The 21,997-nt window shown below is 37.1% G+C and overlaps 1 protein-coding gene across 1 annotated transcript in view; it reads left to right on the top strand.

The window, feature by feature from the left end:
• Positions 1-21,997, top strand: part of LOC126298058 (voltage-dependent calcium channel type A subunit alpha-1) — an 860,595-nt gene that overhangs the window by 120,490 nt on the left and 718,108 nt on the right. Inside the window, exons 8-9 of the mRNA XM_049989377.1 lie at positions 7,887-7,946; positions 13,371-13,472. Coding sequence (XP_049845334.1) covers positions 7,887-7,946; positions 13,371-13,472 — 162 coding nt within the window. The remainder of the gene's footprint in view (positions 1-7,886; positions 7,947-13,370; positions 13,473-21,997) is intronic.

Below are 21,997 nucleotides of genomic sequence, written 5' to 3'. Positions count from 1 at the left end.
AAAGTGAAAAAGATTTACAGGTCTGAAATCAAGGCAGCTAATGATGCATATATACTGAACTTAGTAAATAAATGCAAACCTGCATGGGAAATTATTAAAAAAGAAATTAACTGTGATGATAAAGTATACCAGACCACAATTCCACCTGATATTCTAAATGTGCATTTTGTCAGTCTTCAATCAGATATCAGCATAATGGAGAATGTGAGCAAGGCAGAGGCACTGCTGCCAGAAATGAACAGTAAGTAGACAGTCAGTTTTCACTGGACTTGTGTAACTGAGAAGATGGTCAATGAATCAATAGCTAAGCTCAGTAATTCTAGGGCAAAGGATTATTATGGTCTCTCGAATTATGTTATTAAATACATCAGAAATCAAATTGTAATGCCACTGACTAAAATAATCAACAAAATTTTAAATGAAGGTAATCATCCAGAATGTTTAAAAATTATCTGTAGTTAAACCGTACATAAGAAAGGAGATATAGCATCACCAGATAACTGTCGACCAATATCACTTATACCCATAATATCAAACGTAATAGAATACTGCATGTATAAACAGATGAGTTAATATTTTGAACATAATAATATACTCACACCCTCATAGTATGGTTTCTCCTCTAGCCTTCCTACAGTCAAAGCAGTTGAGTGTATGTTAGCAAAAGTATACAATTGTTTTGAAAATAAAGGTATTATCTGTGGAGCTCAGGAAAGCTTTTGATATGGTCTCCTACAATATTCTCATAAAAAAACTCTACCACTACAGAGCGAGAGTGAATGCTCTATGCTTAATGCAGTAATACTTGGACAATAGAAAACAGTTAGTTTAGGTAAATAATCAAATGTCAGAATGCCTCCCATTTGTAAAGGGTGTACCTCAAGTATCTGTTCTTGGACCTTTCCCTTTAATTATTTATATAAATGATTTATCTGCAGTTGTATCATGTGATGCAGTGCTATATGCTGATGACACAACACTCGTCACATGTGGCACCAATGTTGAAAATGTGCAACATAGCATGGCAGTGGCAATGGAGAGGTGCACTACTTGGTTTGAGGCAAATGTACTGCAGAAGAATGATAGTAAATCTGAAAGCTCCCAGTCATGGCAACAAAACAGTAAAATTATTAGGATTTCATATAGATCAAAAGCTCACCTGGGATACTCACACAGGGAAGATATGTAGCAAATTGGCACGTGCCATGCGGAGGAGCAGTGTCAGTAAAGAACTTCTGTTGTATGCGTATTTTGCATTCTTCCATTCGCACCTGAGTTATGGAATACTGTTATGGGGCAGTTCCGTAGGCTCAAAATCAGTGTTTAAATGGCAAAAGAAAGCCATAAGGTGCATAGCAGAACTTAGCCCATATGAATCATGTTGAGAGTATTTTAAAAAATTAAATATAATGACAGTGCCTGGTCTGTATATTTACAACTGCTTTGTCTCCGTTAAAGAAAATCTGAGTAAATTTGACTTAAGGAGGGCAGTTCATGACTATAATATAAGAAGTGGACATACAATTAATATGCCATATGCTAGCCTTGGAAAGACACATAACAGCTACAGATATCTTGATCCTGTCTACTTCAACAAATTACCTAAAAATGCCTACACAGTGCCAGTAAATAAATTTAAAACTAGTCCCTTGAGGTGGATCAAAAGTAAAGTAATTTACTCTGCTCAAGTGTTCCTTGTGTATGTGACAAATGACCCATTTTCCTTATGAGAATGAACTATAAATTAACTGAAAACTACACATATGCCATACTGTGCAATTATTTTATTACTGTTTCATGTACTTATTGTTAAGTATCAGTTAGATTATTTATTTGTCATGCACTGAACTATGTAGTTCATTTATCTTGTAATTGACCTATTAGGAAACTTCTTGTTGTTTTGTACACTTGCACAAATATGTATTGCATCCATCCTCGATTATTATATTGTAGTTAGTAACATTTCTCATGTCAAAGTTTATAGTATTATTATTGTTATTATTATTATGTAAACAGTGACGACACCAATTGCATGTAAATATGCTCAACAGTGGAATAAAACATTTGTATTTGTAGTTGAAAATACATGTTTAATTCCGGAGGTACAGATAACACATGAAACATCCGAAATTGTGCTAAACGCATTCTCTGAAAATTATTTCGAGCAGTTAGTTCATATGCCCATTCGAATAGTAAATGGTTGTGCAAACACACGTGACCCCTTACCAACAAATAAGCTTGAGTTCATAACGAAGATCAAAACGGAACACACGGCAGTGGTAGCGAGACTGAATATTGTAACCCCCAAATCCTCCTAAAATAAACGGAAAATATACCTGTTCAAAGTAGCAGGTAAAAATTCAGTTGACGCCTTCCTGAGAGACAATCTCCACTCCCTCCAAATTAATAATATAAGTGTAGACCAGATGTGGCTTGAATTCAAAGAAATACTATCGGCAGCAATTGAGATATTTATACCAAATAAAGTGACAAACAACAGAGCTGATCCTTCTTGGTACGCAAAACGTGTGAGAACACTTGCAGAAACAACGAGGCAAATATGTCAAATTTAAACACGAAAAATCCCTAAAATTGGCGATCGTTTACAGAAGCTCGAAATTTATCGCGGACTTCAATGCGTGAAAACTTTGTCTCGAAATCTGGCAGAAAATTCAAAGAGATTCTGGTCGTATGTGAAGTATATTAGCGGCAAGAAATAATTAATGCCTTGTCTGCATGACAGCAATGGCGATACTATCAAAAACAGTGCTGCTAAGGCAGAGTTTTTAAACACAGCCTTTCAAAATGCCTTCACAATAAAAGGCGAAGTATTTTTTTCCTTTGTATTGGCTTCAAGCATACAACTTTTTAGCCATCACAAATAAATGTACTGACACACATAACAAGGTAACATTTTTTCTTCGTCATACAGTGACTAAGTAAATATTCCAGAATTCGAATCAACAACAGCTGCCAACATGAGTAACATAGAAGTAAATATCCTCGGAGTAGCGAAGCAACTTAAATCACTTAATAAAAGCAAGTCTTGTGGTCCAGACTGTACAATTAGGTTCCTTTCAGAGTGTGCTAATGCATTAGCTCCATACGTAACAATCATATACAACTGTTCGCTCGACAAAAGATTTTACCCCACAGACTGGAAAGTTGCACAGGCCACACCAATATTCAAGAACTATAGCAGGAGTAATCCACTTAATTAATGGCCCATATCGTTAACGTCGATATGCAGCAGGATTTTGGAACATATATTGTGTTCGAACATTATGAACTGCCTCGAAGAAAACGGTCTATTGACACACAGTCAACATGAGTTTAAAAAACATCGTTCTTGAGAAACACAGCTACCTCTTTATTCGCATGAAGTGTTGAGTGATATTTGCATGGGATTTCAGGTTGATTCCATATTTATGGATGTCCGGAAGGCTTTTGACACTGTATCACACAAGCAGCTTGTAGTGAAATTGCGTGCTTATGGAGTATCGTCTCATATATGTGACTGGGTATGTGATTTCCTGTCAGAGAGGTCACAGTTCGTAGTAACTGACAGAAAGTCATCGAGGAAAACAAGTGATTTCTGTCGTTCCCCATTAGTGTTATAGGCTCTTTGCTGTTCCTTCTCTATATAAACCATTTATAAGACAATCTGAGCAGCCGTCTTAAGTTGTTTGCGGATGATGCTGTCATTTATCGACTAAAAAAGTCATCAAAAGATCAAAATAAATTGCAAAACGATTTAGAAAAGATATATGAATGGTGCGAAAATTGGTAGTTGACCCTAAATAACGAAAAGTGTGATGTCATTCACACCAGTGCTAAAAGGAATTCGTTTAACTTTGGTTACACGATAAATCAGTCAAATCTAAAGGCCGTAAATTCAACTAAATACCTAGGAATTGCAATTACGGACAACTCAAAATATTGTGGGGAAGGCTAACCAAAGACTGCGTTTTATTGCCAGGACACTTAGAAAATGTAGCAGATCTGCCAAGGAGACTGCCTACACTACGCTCGTCCGTTCTCTTTTAGAATACTGCTGTGCAGTGTGGGATCCTTACCAGATAGGACTGATGGAAGACACTGAAAAAGTTCAGAGAATAGCAGCACGTTTTGTATTATCGTGAAATATGGGAGACAGTGTCACTGAAATGATACAGGATTTGGGCTGGGCATCATTAAAAGAAAGGCGTTTTTCTATGTGACAGAATCTTCTCACGAAATTCCAATCACCAATTTTCTCCTCCGAATGCGAAAATATTTTGTTGACACCGATCTACATAGAGTGAAACAATCGCCACGATAAAATAAGGGAAATCGGAGCTTGTACGGAAAGATATAGGTGTTTGTTCTTTCCTCGTGCTTTACGAGATTGGAATAATAGAGAATTGTGAAGGTGGTTTGATGTACCCTCTGCCAGGTACTTAAAAGAAGTTTGTAGAGTATCCCTGTAGATGTTGATGTAGTAAACAAGGACCACAGCTCTGCCTCTGTACCCATATGAATTGGGTGTATCCCCCTTACAGTAATCAGGCTCATTGTCTGTATTGAAAGGATATGCATTGAGTTACAGACAGGCACAATGAAAATGACTGCTAAAATGTTTATGCTTTTAGACAAAGTCCTTCTGAAAGAGAAAACACACACACACACACACACACAAAAGCAAAACTAACATACAATGGCCACTGTCTACTAGTGCTGGGTCCCAACTGGCATGTATGTATTACATGTAGTTGTATGTATGTGAGTGTGGTTTCTATTTTGGAGGAAAGACTTCATCCTAAAGCTGAAACATTTTTCATTGTGCCTGTCTGCAACTGAACACCTCATTCATGTGGTGAGGAGCAATCTATCTTTCATTTATTGTTATTATTCCATGCTGGACTATCCATTGTTTGACACTATATTATTTTGCAGATATTTGCAATTTCTTTTTTTCAGTGCATAGATAGTCCAAACAATTTTTGGTCCTCAGGTGTTTCATGTACCTCCAAGGTCTGATGGAAAACATTGCTTTATATTTTATATCAACCTAAATCATTTTTAAAGAGGAATTTTGATAGAGTGATTCCAAATTAGTTCAGTGCAATATTAGTTTTAATAGTAAGTATTCACAGGGACAGAAAACTACATAGAATAACCAGTACTCTAGTGAAGACTGAATGTTGGTGGCAGACAGACAGCATGGCTTGGGCAGGCACACAACAATGGGAAAGTTGGGAACATTCAAGAAGTTTTTGCAGAACAGCTTGAAACTGTTAACTGTTTTGCTTCTACAATATTATGGCTACAGACCTTATTCTTCATAAATAGATAACTATAACAGACACCAGAAGTTTGGGAAACAGGATTCAAGTTACATCACAAGAATATTAAACAAACTGTGATAATAATCCAGTAAGTTGTTATCTGCAACTCATAAGGAGATAAAAGACTGCAGATGCTGCTATAATGCAGTTTGTCTTTAGGATCAGCTTATTTCACAGCATGTGGACTGGTTACTATTTTTTAGGAACACTGAAAGGCACTTTGCTGCATACAAATACTAAGGTTGCAGAGAATAAAATTTACGTTGTTTTTTGTGTTGATTTTATCTACTAGTAATGTTACTACACTATACATCTTTGCATGAGGCTTGTTTCACAAGAAATATTATAAAAAAGAGATGAGAAATGTCCAACATTTTAATGTCACTACTTTCTTTCTGAGTTAGTAACCAAATTGTGGTGCTTGCATTGACTGATTAGCTTTGGTAGGTAAGAGTAAAATAAAAGTGGTGCAGGTGTGTGGGATAGAAATATGACAGATAGGTACTGGATCTGGTGAGTTATGTGGCACACAATGGCAGTGACATGAAGGTGTATTGTGAGGGTGTGACAGGACTGATGTGGGGGAAACTGTTAGGTATGAAGTGTCCTGCAGGGGGATAGTGGAGACTGAGGCCAGGAGGATTACAGGAGTGAAGGGTGTATTGTGAGGATAACTCGTATCTGCATAGTTCAGAAAAGCTGCTGCTTGGAAGAAGAATCCTGTTGACACGGGTTGTGAAGAAGCCATTGAACTTGAGGTTGTTGAGCTAAATGCATAATCCACCACTGAGTGATCAACTCTGTTCTTGGCTGCAGTCTGGCGGTGGACATACATTTTGGCAGACAGCTGGTTGGTGCATGCCCACTTAAAGTACTATGCACATATTGCAGCAGAGTTGATGTATGATGTGGCTACTTTTACAGGTTGCCCTGTCTCTGAGGCAAGGTATAGGATAAGTGTAACAAGACTGGAGTAGGATTTTCTGGGTGGATGAATAGGCCAGGTCATGCATCTGGATCTTCCATTGGGACAAGATCTTTGTGGCAAAGAGTTAGAAGTGGGAGTGGCATTGGGATCGATCAGGATGATGTGCCGGTTGGGTGGGCAGTGGAATACCATTTTAGAAGGAGTGGGAACGAGTGTGGGTAGGATGTCCCGTATTTCCAGGCATGGTGATAGACAGTCAGAGCCCTGACAAAGGACATTGTTCAGTAGCTCCAGTCCTGAGTGATATTAGGTGATGAGAGGGGAACTTTTTTGCATCTGATTCTTGAAGTGCTGAGATGATTAGGGTTCTGTGAGGATATGGCACAGAAAATCTGTTTTCTGGCTGGGTTTGGGAGATAGTACCTATCAGAGAGGTGGAAATCAATGTCAAGGAAGGTGGCACATTGAGTTGAAGAGGACCAGGTCATCAGTGAACCTGAACCAGACTATTGGAGTTGAGGTTTTGGGAGGCTAGGAAGGTTTCCTCTAGATAGCCTGTGTACAGGTTGGCATAGGAGGGTGCCATGCAGGTTCCCATTGCTGTGCCACAGATTTGTGTGTATACCTTCCCCTTAGAGAAGAAGTAGTTGTGTGTGAGGATGTAATTGGTAAGGTGTATAAGGAATGAGTTGTTTGGTTTGGGGCCAGAAGGATGTCAATGACTCAACATCTCTTCTATTTGGTGAGTAGTCTTCTTTACTTCTAAACAATATGATTTTGTCATTTTTCTCTTCTGAACTGCTGGAGTATAATCATTTTCTCTTAAAAATATAAACTGCTGGAATCATAACTGGAGGCCATTTTATATATTGAAAACTGGTGACCCATATGTAAAATGTCATATTGGTGTTGCTGAGTCATCACTTAAATCATTTACATTTTGTTATTGTCACATGGTAAGGCTTTGATTTTATCTAAGGCAAATGACTTCTTAAGGGTTTATCAACTTCTGATGTATATAAGAACACAACCATGCACAAAATAGTAAAAACAAAATATATTGTTGCTGATGAGCTTTTGTTGTTCTGTATCTGTCCACTCAGTGGAAACTGCTCAAACCATAGAAATTACACTAACTCAGAATTATACTAATATGAACCAAATGTATGGAACCATTACTAATTTATGATTTAATGGAGTTGCATCGGAGGTCAGTGTTGGGCTCTGAAAATGGCATCCAGTTAACATTTGTCAGACCATGGAACACTAAGTTTAGAGTGAAATCTTTTGTTTTCTATGAAAAGTTTTTAATTTTTTATGATCATAAAACTATTTTTTTACTAGCAAAGTTTTTGTAGTCTGTTAGTGTATCATATAAAATTAAACTTGTCTTATTTCAACTGAATTAGAGTTGTTGCATGATACTTACACTCTATATCTGTATTACTGATGCACCATACTTCACTTATGAGCTTCAACTGCCAATTACTAATATGTTTACTACTTTCTATTTATTAAGTTCAATCCATTTGCCATGTTCTGTATGATAATGAATTGTTACTGTCTCATTGATTTCACTAAGAATATATTGAGGAATAATCACACTAGACACTTTTTTTTCCTTTTTTCAGAGGAAGTAATCCTTGCAGAAGAACGAACTACAGAGGAGGAAAAAATGCATATTATTGAAGGTATAATCTTGCACTTTTAACAGTTTCATCATGCAAATATGCTTAAGTAATGTCAATTTTTCTGTAATAAATTAATCTGTTGATTGTTTAGATGTGTAACCTAGTGTATGTGTTCCACTGCAAAACTAAGAACAAGACACGAAATGCAGCAAATTATCACAAGAATAACTATTCATATGGATTTGCAATTATACCCATCATAATACAGTCAGTTATTTGTTGATACTTCTGTCTCCTCCCACTCAAAGGAAACCCACTGAATGCCTAATAAAGGAAAAAGTGGTTATTTCTATCTATAACTCTTTTAGGCATATCGTTTATTCACATTCTGGTGACAAAAATCCATTATGTGTATTATTTACTCTTTGATAATTCCATTTTTGTTTTCTTTAAATTTGGCATTTTTGGTTTTTGAGTAGAGAATAACTGTTGAAGGTAAACTAAATAAAGAGTGACAGTTTTATGTTGAACGTATGTGATAGAAAAAGAAAAGAAAATTACTTTCCAAAATTTGTTGAATTCACAGAGACACAAATTGGTTTGACAGCACTTACCTTCAATAATCAAAACTTCACAACAGACAATAGACATACATGTAGGTAAATAAAGAAATAGAGCTTTTAGCTTTTGGAATCAAATATTTCTTAAACATGATAGTGGACCTGTGGACCTGGTTTGTGCCTTAGCATTGTTATATTTTATGAATAAGACACAGTAGCCACTTTAGGAGTATACACACACACACACACACACACACACACACACACACACACATAACCTGTTCTCCTACATCATGCTGGACGGACACATATGCCAGGACTGCATTTTGGCAGATGGTCTAGGGTAGGGCAGGGACTGTATCGGGTGACGTGGTTATAGGAGAGAGGTGTGAGGCAGGAAGGAGGATTGGTAGGTGGGTAATTAGTAGCAGTAGCTTGGAAGGAGGCAGCAGGTTTGATGGCTAGGAATGCGGGAGGGAGGGGTGGCGGTTTCATGGGATAGACACGTGATACACAGGTACAGGAGCTGGTGGGGTGCAGTGGATGATGAAAGTGATGTGGGGACATGTATGTCAAAGGGCTGATAGGAAAGAGTAAGGGGAAACTTGGTGTGTAGAGAGTATTAGGACAGTGATTCAATGGAGATTGAGGCAAGGAGGGTTATGAGAGCGAATGATGTGTTGCGGGGGTAACTACCTTCTGTGTAGTTCAGAAAAGCTGGTGATGGAGGGAAGGCTACTGATCCGGCGTGCGAAGCAGCCATTTAACCTGAGCATGTTGTGTTCAGCTGCATGTCATGCTACTGGGTGGTTGGTTGGTTGTTTTGGGGAAGGAGACCAGACAGCGAGGTCATCGGTCCCATCAGATTAGGGAAGGACGGGGAAGGAAGTCGGCCGTGCCCTTTGAAAGGAACCATCCCGGCATTTGCCTGGAATGATTTAGGGAAATCACGGAAAACCTAAATCAGGATGGCCGAACGCGGGATTGAACCGTCGTCCTCCCGAATGCGAGTCCAGTGTCTAACCACTGCGCGACCTCGCTCGGTACTGGGTGGTCAACTTTGTTCGTGGCTACAGTTTGGCAGTGGTGACCAGTCATTCTTGAGCTAATTTTTAATTTTTATGATGAATTTAGAGAAAAATTTCTAAATTCAAATGGTATATTTTTGATTATTTCATTTGCGCCGTTCTCTGCCACAAGAGCTCAGTGTAAATTCTGGTTATTAGTTTCATGGTTACTTCTACAGTGGCTGTAGGAACACAAACAAATACAAAAATTATTTTTTCCCAGGCAAAATGCTTATGCTTATCTTTTGAAACAAGCTGTGTTTTGTAATATATCACTACCACAATAGTAAACATGATATGAGAAACCAAATTTCGTATCAAACTATCTGAGAACAGCACAAATGTAATAATCATAAAATTTATCTTCTTAAACAGAGATTTGTTTCTGAAATACACCATAATAATGAAAAAAAGAGGTTGTTTATGGTGTTTTATTTTTGTATAAAAGTCACAGACTTATTCTTCAGAGAAGAGAAGAAGATACAGTCAGTGGAGGGCTGCTCTTCTTCTTCTTTTTTATTTGGGTGTGTGTATTGGGGGGAGGGGGGTCAGAGATCATTCAGAACCCATTAGCCTTAGGACTTAACTACGTAGTGAGTATAGTGTGATAGCAAAGTTAATGAAGGTGTAAGGTAACACATTGTGTTTTGTTACAGTCATGGACATTATAAAATTTAATTATGTTACAGAATACCTGCTATTGGTGTGATAGTAAAAGTTATGAAATCTGTTGGTTCAAGATAGTTTTGTGTACAAACTGCTATTGTGTTTTGAAATGTTTTTGATTCACTGTCTGTAATGAACTCTATGATTCTGTGCTCCTAAAGGAACTGTTTAATCAGAGTTTAAAACTTAATTTGGAATTAGATTAGTATAAATACATGTGAAACATTGGCAAGTAGTATAATTCTGGTGCACAGCAATGTTTAGGGTGAGACCTGAATTTTTTTTTTCTGTAAATGTAGTTTTTCTTATTAATGGTAGAAGATTGTTACAGAAAAGCTGAAAATGTCAGCTGGCAGACACATTAAGAAAGATGGATCATATCTCAGGAAAACAGATGTAGAAAATTCCGTAGACTAGTTTTTCAGTGTGGAATTTGTGATTATTATTCATGTCCTCTCAGATCACTCCTGTAGAGACTGTGAAGCTAAAACCAGATTAATAATAGTTCACATTGTGACCTATGTGCAATCACTTGTCCTAAATGGCATCTGTGACGAGCAAGGATCATTAATACATATAGTACATTCAAAAACACTTTATACTGATTTGTAGAGTACTGATATGGATGTGTGTACAGAGATGTGAGAGTATGTTATTTTAAATGGTGAGCAACGGCAGCCAGATTTCCACATTTTGCCTTGCTTGCTGTCGCTCAACCAACTGTGGTTCTATGCTGTCCCCTTCATTTTAACTATGGCTTTTCACTTTGGCTCACTATGTGTTTATAACTTGGCATGAATGATGGGGAGTGGCTCTAAGTCAGTTACCTTTCTGCTATGAGTTATTAAGTAGAATATCTATCACTTGAGGATGCATCTTCAGCTGACATATACTTGTTGCAACTTTAAATAAAAGTATTTTACACTCACAGTGGATCATTTCATTCAAGATGTGAGGAATTATTATTTTTATAAAACCATCTCAGCCACATCATATATTTATTTTTAACTTCATAGTTTATCCTGTTTTAAGTGATTGCATATCATACAAAGATTTAAAAAATTTAAATTACTATCAGTAGTGAAATATATGTACATGTTTTAACGACACAGAATGCAATAGGATACCGTTTGCAGCACACAGGTGTACCAATCCATTGAGACAGGAACTAACATTGCTGGACAGACATTTCCTCCAACATGCTGAGCTCAGAGTTTGCTGTATGGTAGTTTGATAAAAACAGAGGTTGTCTCTCAATTATAGGCAGCTGTGGCACACAAAAGCCAAATAATATAGATGTACAGTTCCTGAAACCTGGATGTGTCACCTTTTTTATAACAGGCAATCTTCGTCGATCATGAATGGTTCTTCTAAAATACTCCATTAACATATCGTTACTCAAGCATTATGTATATTCAGATTTACAAAATAAGTTTGCTATGAGCAAAATAAAATTTTATGTTCTCTGCATTTAATAATAGGTATTCAATACCTTTCATTTAGGGCTCTTGAGATGTCATTTATTATCAGAAGAGTCTATTTTGATATAAGTATGTACACTCCTGGAAATGGAAAAAAGAACACATTGACACAGGCGTGTCAGACCCACCATACTTGCTCCGGACACTGCGAGAGGGCTGTACAAGCAATGATCACACGCACCGCACAGCGGACAAACCAGGAACCGCGGTGTTCGCGGTCGAATGGCGCTAGCTGCGCAGCATTTGTGCACCGCCGCTGTCAGTGTCAGCCAGTTTGCCGTGGCATACGGAGCTCCATCGCAGTCTTTAACACTGGTAGCATGCCGCGACAGCGTGGACGTGAACCGTATGTGCAGTTGACGGACTTTGAGCGAGGGCGTATAGTGGGCATGAGGGAGGCCGGGTGGACGTACCGCTGAATTGCTCAACACGTGGGGCATGAGGTCTCCACAGTACATCGATGTTGTCTCCAGTGGTCGGCGGAAGGTGCACATGCCTATCGACCTGGGACCGGACCGCAGCGACGCACGGATGCACGCCAAGACCGTAGGATCCTACGCAGTGCCGTAGGGGAGCGCACCGGCACTTCCCAGCAAATTAGGGACACTGTTGCTCCTGGGGTATCGGCGAGGACCATTCGCAACCGTCTCCATGAAGCTGGGCTACAGTCCCGCACACTGTTAGGCCGTCTTCAGCTCACGCCCCAACATCGTGCAGCCCGCCTCCAGTGGTGTCGCGACAGGCATGAATGGATGGACGAATGGAGACGTGTCATCTTCAGCGATGAGAGTCGCTTCTGCCTTGGTGCCAATGATGGTCATATGCATGTTTGGCGCCGTGCAGGTGAGCACCACAATCAGGACTGCATACGACCGAGGCACACAGGGCCAACACCTGGCATCATGGTGTGGGGAGCGATCTCCTACACTGGCCGTACACCTCTGGTGATCGTCAAGGGGACACTGAATAGTGCACGGTACATCCAAACCGTCATCGAACCCATCGTTCTACCATTCCTAGACCGGCAAGGGAACTTGCTGTTCCAACGGGACAATGCACGTCCGCATGTATCCCGTGCCACCCAGCGTGCTCTAGAAGGTGTAAGTCAACTACCCTGGCCAGCAAGATCTCAGGATCTGTCCCCCATTGAGCATGTTTGGGACTGGATGAAGCGTCGTCTCACGCGGTCTGCACGTCCAGCACGAATGCTGGTCCAACTGAGATGCCAGGTGGAAATGGCATGGCAAGCCGTTCCACAGGACTACATCCAGCATCTCTACGATCGTCTCCATGGGAGAATAGCAGCCTGCATTGCTGCGAAAGGTGGATATACACTGTACTAGTGCCGACATTGTGCATGCTCTGTTGCCTGTGTCTATGTGCCTGTGGTTCTGTCAGTGTGATCATGTGATGTATCTGACCCCAGGAATGTGTCAATAAAGTTTCCCCTTCCTGGGACAATGAATTCACAGTGTTCTTATTTCAATTTCCAGGAGTGTATATTATAGTATTATTTTCCTTTTTATCATGACCAAATACATTAATTGATTTCCACATGTGTTTTTGTAATAGACTGAAGCTTGAATATTAGTAGAAAAATAGAATTTTCATTCAAAATGGACTAAGTATGCAAATTGTCACTTAGCTTTGCCTGGACAAGAAAAAATTGTTTATACATGTGTGCTGTATTGTTCTACTGTTTTGATTTAGCAAGAAGAAGAGCAGCAGCAAAAAGAAAGAAACTGAAAAACTTGGGAAAAAGTAAAAGTACAGATACTGAGGAAGAAGAGGGCGAGGAAGAAGATGAAGATGGTGAGTCATTTTTCAGTTAAATATAATTTGAAACGTGAGAGTTCAACAATTTGCAATTCTGTTCATTGTTCATTCCAAATTTTAGGCTTATTTTAAGTCATATGCCATATAATTACAAGTCTGTGTGTTACTTATAGCACTGTCAGCAGTAGCAAATGTATTTAACAATACTTAAGGACATTTTGTTACATATCTGTAAAAGTGCATTTTTGCATACAAATGTAAGACAATGTAATGTTTTCTTGTCTTTATCAGGAATAGCATAACATTTCTGTTTTACACAGGTCATTATTAACATTGTATAGAACGTCATGTATTAAACATTTCACTGTTATTCTAGGTCAGTTTACATTTCTACAACTGTTAGTTAAAAAAAACCATATTCATGGAAGAATTCTTACACTGCAGAACATTTTATTAACCATACAAACAGTACTTAAAAATGATTTCCATGCAGTCCATAAAAATAATATATCTGGCAAGTACAGTTGCAACACAATATATAAAGAAAGCTGTCCATTTTCCAGATATAGAATCTTACAGATAAAGAAATTTCAGACTTACAGAATAACACTTTCATATTCAGGATTCAAGATAAATAAAGTGCAGTGGCAAAAAGCTCAATATCTTAGGCTGATTGTGACGCACATTTGAAGATTTTATCGTGACTCATTCCTCATAGTTTGCAATCAAGGAGTGAATGTGCTGGAAAGTAGCCGGGTTCTCCATTTTCTTTCTCATGATCAGCGAACCACACAAATCTGCTGTAGTGTTTTAGTTGTTTCATGTTGCCTACTCATTATTTTTTTTTTTAAGGTGAGTGCATGTGAACATACATCTATGCATGGCTGTTTTTGCTGATTTCCTAGTAATGGCTATTTTTAAATGAAAAGTTTCAATGATTTTAACAGTAACCATTTCTTAATATTTTAGGTAGATACTGAAGGCCTTGTTGTCATCTGTCACCTCACCCCCCCATCCCATCGTATTCTGATAGGCAAGGATAAGCTGTGTTTTAGTCTTTTATATCTTATCCAGAAGGTAGAAGTTTCTTTTTGTGGACAAACATTGCTTATGTGGAGTACAGAAAATTGACTGCTGCAATGCATGCATGTCCTCACGTTCTCAACTACGTGAGTAGTTGCATCATGTGTGAAGAGCACATGTGACCTAAGAATGAAGGTACGATTGTCCTGTTCACATTGTTTAGTCCCTTAACCCTCAATCAACCTACGAATTAAATCAAATTATTGCAGACCATCATAGTAAGTAGGTTCAAGTGAATATAGGTTGCTACAATTAAGCCAAATGGAAAAGACTAGCACAGAATAGACTAGTGTGGAGAGCTGCATCAAACCAGTCTGATAGAGGTGGCCAAAGTGTGACTTTAAAGCAAAATAAAAGTTTTTTGTATGAAACAATTAGTTTGTGATATCCCACTTGGAAACAGTTTTTTTGGAGAATTGTAGTGAGAACATGGAAAAACCTTTTGCGGTGACTGCATCAGTAAGAACTTTTAGATTAAGGAGACTTATGTAAATGTGCAACAAACTGTACATCAGTAATAGTACAAGGAAAAAATAATCACACTGATTCATAAAACACCTGAAAAAATTAGATGAAATGTGTTCCTTGACAATTGGCAAGAAGCCAATTTAATTTCTCTGTTTGTGATATTAAAGCAGCAGTTCAAAATGACTTCCACAAATTAAATGTTTTGCTATAACAGAATTAGAGGTGTAAAATGAAAGGAAGCTCTACTACAATTGCTTATTATAGGTCTTAATTTTTGAACTGCCACATATTTGGCCAGTAAATAGTATTACACATTTAATAATATATATATATATATATAACAGAATTATTCATATTGTGTGCTTGATCAAAATCATTTATATAATTTTTAGAAATTAATGTGATAGTACCAATTTACCAGCTATGCGACTTAAAAAGCTACACTGCAAGAATGAGGTAGTTTCTTCAAAAAGTAACTGTAATGGATTAACTGATGGATTAGCCAATACATGGTGACAACATTATCAGAATCTGATGTGGAACACAAGCCATGTGAGAAGCACATTGCAAACGGTATTGCAGTTTTTTAAATTTTAACAGAGAACCTTAAGATACAGGATAGATATTCTCACAGTATGGTTAAATTATTAAACAATATTAAGACAATATGCTATGGTACAACAAAGTAAACTATATAGTTCGCACAGTTTTTTCCACTGATTGATACAGGCCAGTGCTGTTTCTCTTCCTTCAGTCAATGTCATCTGGTTCTTCTTATACTAAAGTACATATAAGTAGAGCAATCAAAATAGAAAAAAAATATTTGATTACTTTTATTTAGTTTAAATTAAAACTTAACTAATATTCATTCACACACATTGTTGCTTCATTTTTATTTATTTATTACCTAAATCAGCTGATGATGAGACTGAATGGATTGTCACAAAATTTGCTATGGACCAACTGTTTAATTTTACTCTCAACCTCAGGACTCTTTGCTTCTCCACCACCAGGCTTGCAACTGTTGCCTGTTAGTGGAATTATTTTTATTCATTGAGAAGAGATCAACTCTGAATAATAGTTGTAATCCATGCTCAATATATTACTAGGGATAGGAAGGAATCATTATATATTTTGCCCAATTCCAGTATTATTTGTTGCACAATTCAGTGTTCTATTTTTCCAGTTTTGGTGTTATTTTGTGATGGCTTATGTTCTTACTTTTCTTATCTTTGTCATATTTTACTGTTTTTCGATCATATGTTTAAAATGAACATTTACTTATTCATTATACTGTATTTACATCACACTTCTCATCATCAAAAAAATACTTAAAACATATTGAAAATAACGAATTACATAAGAAATTAATTTACATTCCATGCACACAAATAATGTTGAAAGTTTTCAAGAAAATGCATTTTCATTACTTCAAATTTATATTCAGAGGCAATATGGTGTCAAAATTTTAAAACAATGTCTTATTTACCTCAACCATTCCAAATCACTTTTTTCCAGAAGTAAAATTAAAAATGTATGAAGCAAATGTTTAGCTATCAGGAAGACAATAAGCAGCATGATTTTCTTTTTTGTAACTTTGTGTCATGATATGAACTGCAGTGTTTCTTTTTTAAATAGCAACCTATGTTTTATATTCAGTAACCCTCTCCTCTCTTTAAGACCTGTTCAAAAACATATCACAGTGTACAAGTCACATAAACATCACATTATTAAGAATGTAACACAAACCAACTGACTCTCTTGTACTAGCACACAGCGAAAGTACTCGGGTAATGCAACACACTCACTTGCTGGAGTTGACAGTAATCATGGAAACTCAAGGAAATTTCACACCAATCATAGAGTTAACCATACTCCTTTGGACATTTGTGTAAGTAAAATGTACATGAATTAAGAGAATATAGAAATGGCACTCATCTATGCAGAATGTGAGTTAGAAAAACATTAATTGCAGTAAGGAGGGAAAGTGGGCTCCTATAGGGATATAGCGCTCTGTAGAGTTCGTTTAGTACATGTACCTTTAACTACAATAAAAGAAAAGTGATGATGATGTAGTTTTTAATGTTTAATGTACCCAACATACTGTTGAAAAGTACAACAGTACTGTGCTACATGTATCTCTATCATAAATAAAGAAAAAAGTTGTTTACTGCCAACTCCAGGAAGTGGTAGAATTATGTTATCTCAAATACCTAGACTGTGTGCTGGTACGGGAGAGTGAAAGTCAGTTTTGTCTTACATTTTTAATAATTTGATGTTTACATGAATGGTACTCTGTGATACGTTTGTCAACATGTCTTGTGGAGAGAAAGTGGATACAGGGTTATATTTAGAAAAGATGTACCATTGCTCATGTCTTTGTAATGAACAAAGTTATAAGAAAGGCAGCCATGCTGGTTAATATGCCCCTGATAGAGGAATAATATTTCTTTGGTACATTTTTTAGTTTTCTAGTTGACAGAAAGTTATTTGGGGTTCTCAAGATAAGTGGGGCACCCTGTACTGTATGAAAACTGCCACTCAGAGGCTGTGTTTGAACATGGAAGCCAGACTTCCTTCAGTACAACAGCTGACATTTGACAATGTCCATATTTTCTACTAGCATGGAATGTTACTATTACACTAAATTTAGAAGGGGTTTGTATCCATTCAGAAAACTTTACTGCAGACACCTGTCATTCCAGGTACCCATAACAGGCTCTTTGCCATGTTATCATTAATAGAGTTCATACTTATCATCCCATTGTTGGAACAAGAGCCTACTGTTGAGAACACAGACATGCATGTATGTGTGCGAATAAAAGTTGGCAGGCTTGTTTTGAATTTGCAATCGATTGTGTTTCACTGTTTCCTTCATCTGTTCCGGAAGTACCTTACTTCTCTTCACGTGTTTCAATAATAATTTCATCATCAAAAATTCATTTTCCCATAGTAATGATGCAATTTTCAAACTGTTTTTACTCGGAATAGAGTACTGATGTCATATTTCCTGAAACTTTTACACAACAAATCTTACCAAAAAATACACATTTCGGAGAGACCTATAGTTCTGCACATCAGTCCGACTGCATAAGTGTAAATACAAACTGCCAAATACGGCACTTCAGCTTCAAAAACACGTAAAATCAACATGGCATCTGCTCAGTTTGCTTCTATCTACCAACACAGTACAGGACACATGATGTCACACAAATATTTATCTGGTGGTAAAAGAGAAAACTGAGAATGTTTATTGCAATATTAACTCAATATTATTTTTACTCCTTTGTGAAATGGAGTCTGTGGTGACAGCCTGATCTGTAGTGTACACCAATTGACTGAAAGAAGCAAAACAGTGAGGTGACGTGCTGATTTATATGTTGCTAAGCTAAATGTCATATTTGATGATGTTTATATTTATGCTTGCATACTATAAAAATATGCAGTTTAACAAATACACCACATTAAAGATCTCTCCAGAATGGTATGATTTTCCATTAATTTGTTCTTCAAAAGTGTCAAGAAAATTGACTTCGGCAGATAAAGATCTTGTCGACCAATGCCATATCTAGACATCAGTTTGTTAAACAGGAAATGAATGATCAAATGGTTCAAATGGCTCTGAGCACTATGGGACTTAACTTCTAAGGACATCAGTCCCCTAGAACCTAGAAATACTTAAACCTAACTAACCTAAGGACAACACAAACACCTACGCTCTAGGCAGGATTCGAACCTGAGACCTTAGCGGTCACACGGTTCCAGACAGGCCGGCAATGAATGATCATTTTAAGGTTACACACATACCTCATCCTTGATAACAAAAATGAAGATCTAGTTTCAACATTGGTCCTTGATAACAAAAATGAAGATCTAGTTTCAACATTAAGTAACTATCAATTAGCAATATCAGCTAGCAACTACCTTCAGATTTATAATATTTTTACATGCGAATGGGGAAAATGCAAAATTTGGTAGTATTTCATGGAAACTACCAAACTAGTTTGATAAGTGTGCAGCAATATTACTGCTACTTGTTTCATGAAACAGTTGAAAGCAGTTCACAGAACAGTTATTCATTTTCATTATGTTTAATCTGTCAACAGACTGGCAGCTCCACTTCATAAGTCAGTCATTAAGTCATCATCATCATCATCATCCTGATCAGTTTCCAGGCCTGGCTGGACCTGTTTGGAATATAAGCCACGCCATGTAGTCCTGTTTTCCCATCATCTTTTTGTGTTCACTGTGGTCCACTCCTCACTTCTTTTTTTGACACACTCCACACCCTTCAGTCATCTGTTTCTTGGTCTTCTTCTTGGTCATTTCCTTTGCATCTCCATTTCACATATCTTCCAGGGAATCACCTTGTTTTCCATTCCCTTTAAGTGCTCATACCATCAGTCAACAAGTAAAAATTGTAAATAACCTATACTACATGAGGTGATACAGTAGTTAAAATGAATAGTTTTTTTTTTCAGGTAAACTCTGTTAGTGGCATTTTTTATATTGAATTAAATAAAAAAGTTAAATTAAATCATATTAAAATGATAGAAACCAGCAAGTTGGCCCACACAGTCATTAAATAGATGATGGAACCATACCAAATTGAATACTTTATGGTGCTAATTGTGAAAAATTATCAATATATCAATCTCTGAAACAAGCGTAATTGGAGCAAATCAGACAAGTAAATTTAAAATATAGTTAAATCTTGAGCTTTGAGAATTTTCTGACACTCTTTCATTAGGTTAAGGAAGAAGGAACGGGTAATTTACAAAAAGAAATGTTATCAGAAACCCTGGTTCTAAAAAGACCTGTAGTACAGAGAAACTTTCAAAAGTAACAATCAGCAGACATTAAAGACTATCACTTACACTGTGGTATAGGTACTTAATAAGTCTATGATAAAGAAAATAAATTTAAATGACAATAAAGCAAAGAAGTATGTGAGAAATAAGAAAGGAATGGAAGCAAATGGGGAAAGAAGTGATACCAATAGAATGTGGGGAAATTGAAGAGGAGCAAGAAGGGACACAGAAGTATGTAGAAATACATAAATTGCAAAGGGTATATTGGAAAGAGGAGGAATGAAAGTAGAGAAGGAGAAATATAATAAAATGTATGAACAGAAAAGTGATGGAAGCAAGACTGTGAAAGAGAAACCAAGGAGGGAGAGACAAGCAATCATTGAGGCTGGGTGTATTACAGGAGCATAGTGGATGATCAATTCTCATCTCTAAAGTCTGAAATCATATGGAAAGCAAAAACCATATGATGTGCTTCCTGAAATATATGTTCCATCACTTGCTGTTATGTCCTGTGGCATGCTCAGCAACAGGTTGCTTGGTTTGACAAGTGTAGACTGTGCAACCATTCATTCAGGCAGATGACATGCTGACCAAAATGCTTCTATTAAATGCCACACAAAACTTACTGTCCACATGATATTTCTTTTAACTGTAACAGATTTTGCAAATCTCTTTATATCTTTCACGAAGCTCTGCTGTAGAACATAAGAAGTAAGCAGCTATAGCAATGTACTTTACCAGCATCTGATTTGTAGTAAGCATTCTGATTTATAGTCAAGACAAAACCCATTATGTCTTCTCTCCCATTCTTCTTTTCGTCAGTAATGTACTCTGTGTTGGTGAGCATTTTTATGATTATTGAGATAATACAAACAGAACCGAGCTAGAAATTTACTCTTTGGAATATTAAAGAATATATCAGTTGTATAGCAGCACCAGATAGATGTGGCACATTGTTTCCATACTGGGGAAGGCTGTAAAACTTCAAGTGTCAGATTCTCAAGTGTGAGGGGTACCATTGACTTCTTCTTCTTCTTCTTTTTTTTCTTTTTTTCCCCCCTTAGATTATAACTGACAACCATAGTCATATTGTGTTCTTTTGAGACACAAGGAAATGAAATTCACAAGAACTCATACACAATATTCTTACAAAATTTGAAAATAATGAACTTTATCAAGAAAGAAACTAGATAACAACTGAAAGTAATAACACATGTTTCTCACCTTTATTTCATCTAATCCTTAATGAAACTCTTACTAGGTGGTGGCACTTATGTTAGCGTATTCTGCTCCACTCTGGTGATACAGTTACAAACTTAGCATCCCTTTATCACAGGGGATAGAGTTTCCAGTGCCAGGAACAGAAAAATATCTTTAACATTATCAAAATATTAAATGTTAAATTTCAATTAACGTCACATCATAGCACAACAGAGAGATACAGGAACAAGGATTCATGAGTGGAGGTACAACCAGTCTGTTAATTCTCCTTAATTGAAAGCAAGAGAACATGGAGATCATGTGGAGGTTGGTATGACTCCCTTAGACTCAGCTATTTGAGCCTTGCAGAAGCCCATAAGAGTTGTATTCCATAGTAATTGTAAGCAAGAGAACATGGAGATCATGTGGAGGTTGATATGACTCTCTTGGACTCAGCTTGTTGAGCCTTCTAGAAGTCCATAAGAGTTGTGTTCCGTAGAAGTCACATTCTCAAATCTGTTCTACATGGAGCTAAAAGCTACTGTTAAGATGAGTGTGTACATTGGTAGCAACATTGCACATTCTTGACCGTCACAACAATTGTGCTATCTTATCTTGTATTTTTATTCATAAAGTGATTATAAGACATATCATCATCAATGCTGAGTGGTTATAAGCACATTAAAAGAATAGGGTCAGGAGATTTAAAAAGTGTCCCAATCCATGAAAAAGATAGGGATTACCTGTTTTTACAGGGTGACTGGGACTCTAATTTGCACTGAGGGGCAGCATATAAAGAAAAAATCCACTTATAAATTTGATAAAATTTACAAAGACAGAGGTGGACTGACGACTACCAACTTCAAGAGGCATGTCTGCAAGTACAGCACATAAAATCACTTAAAAATAGTAATAAATAAAAACATTTCACATCACAGCTTGTGGAACCACAGTTCCCTTCTGTAAAACAAAGAAAAAATAATCAAAAATTGATAAACA

The sequence above is a fragment of the Schistocerca gregaria genome, chromosome X (assembly GCF_023897955.1).
Source record: "Schistocerca gregaria isolate iqSchGreg1 chromosome X, iqSchGreg1.2, whole genome shotgun sequence".
Taxonomy (NCBI): Eukaryota; Metazoa; Arthropoda; class Insecta; order Orthoptera; family Acrididae; genus Schistocerca; species Schistocerca gregaria.
This window is presented reverse-complemented; position numbering and strand designations above follow the sequence as displayed.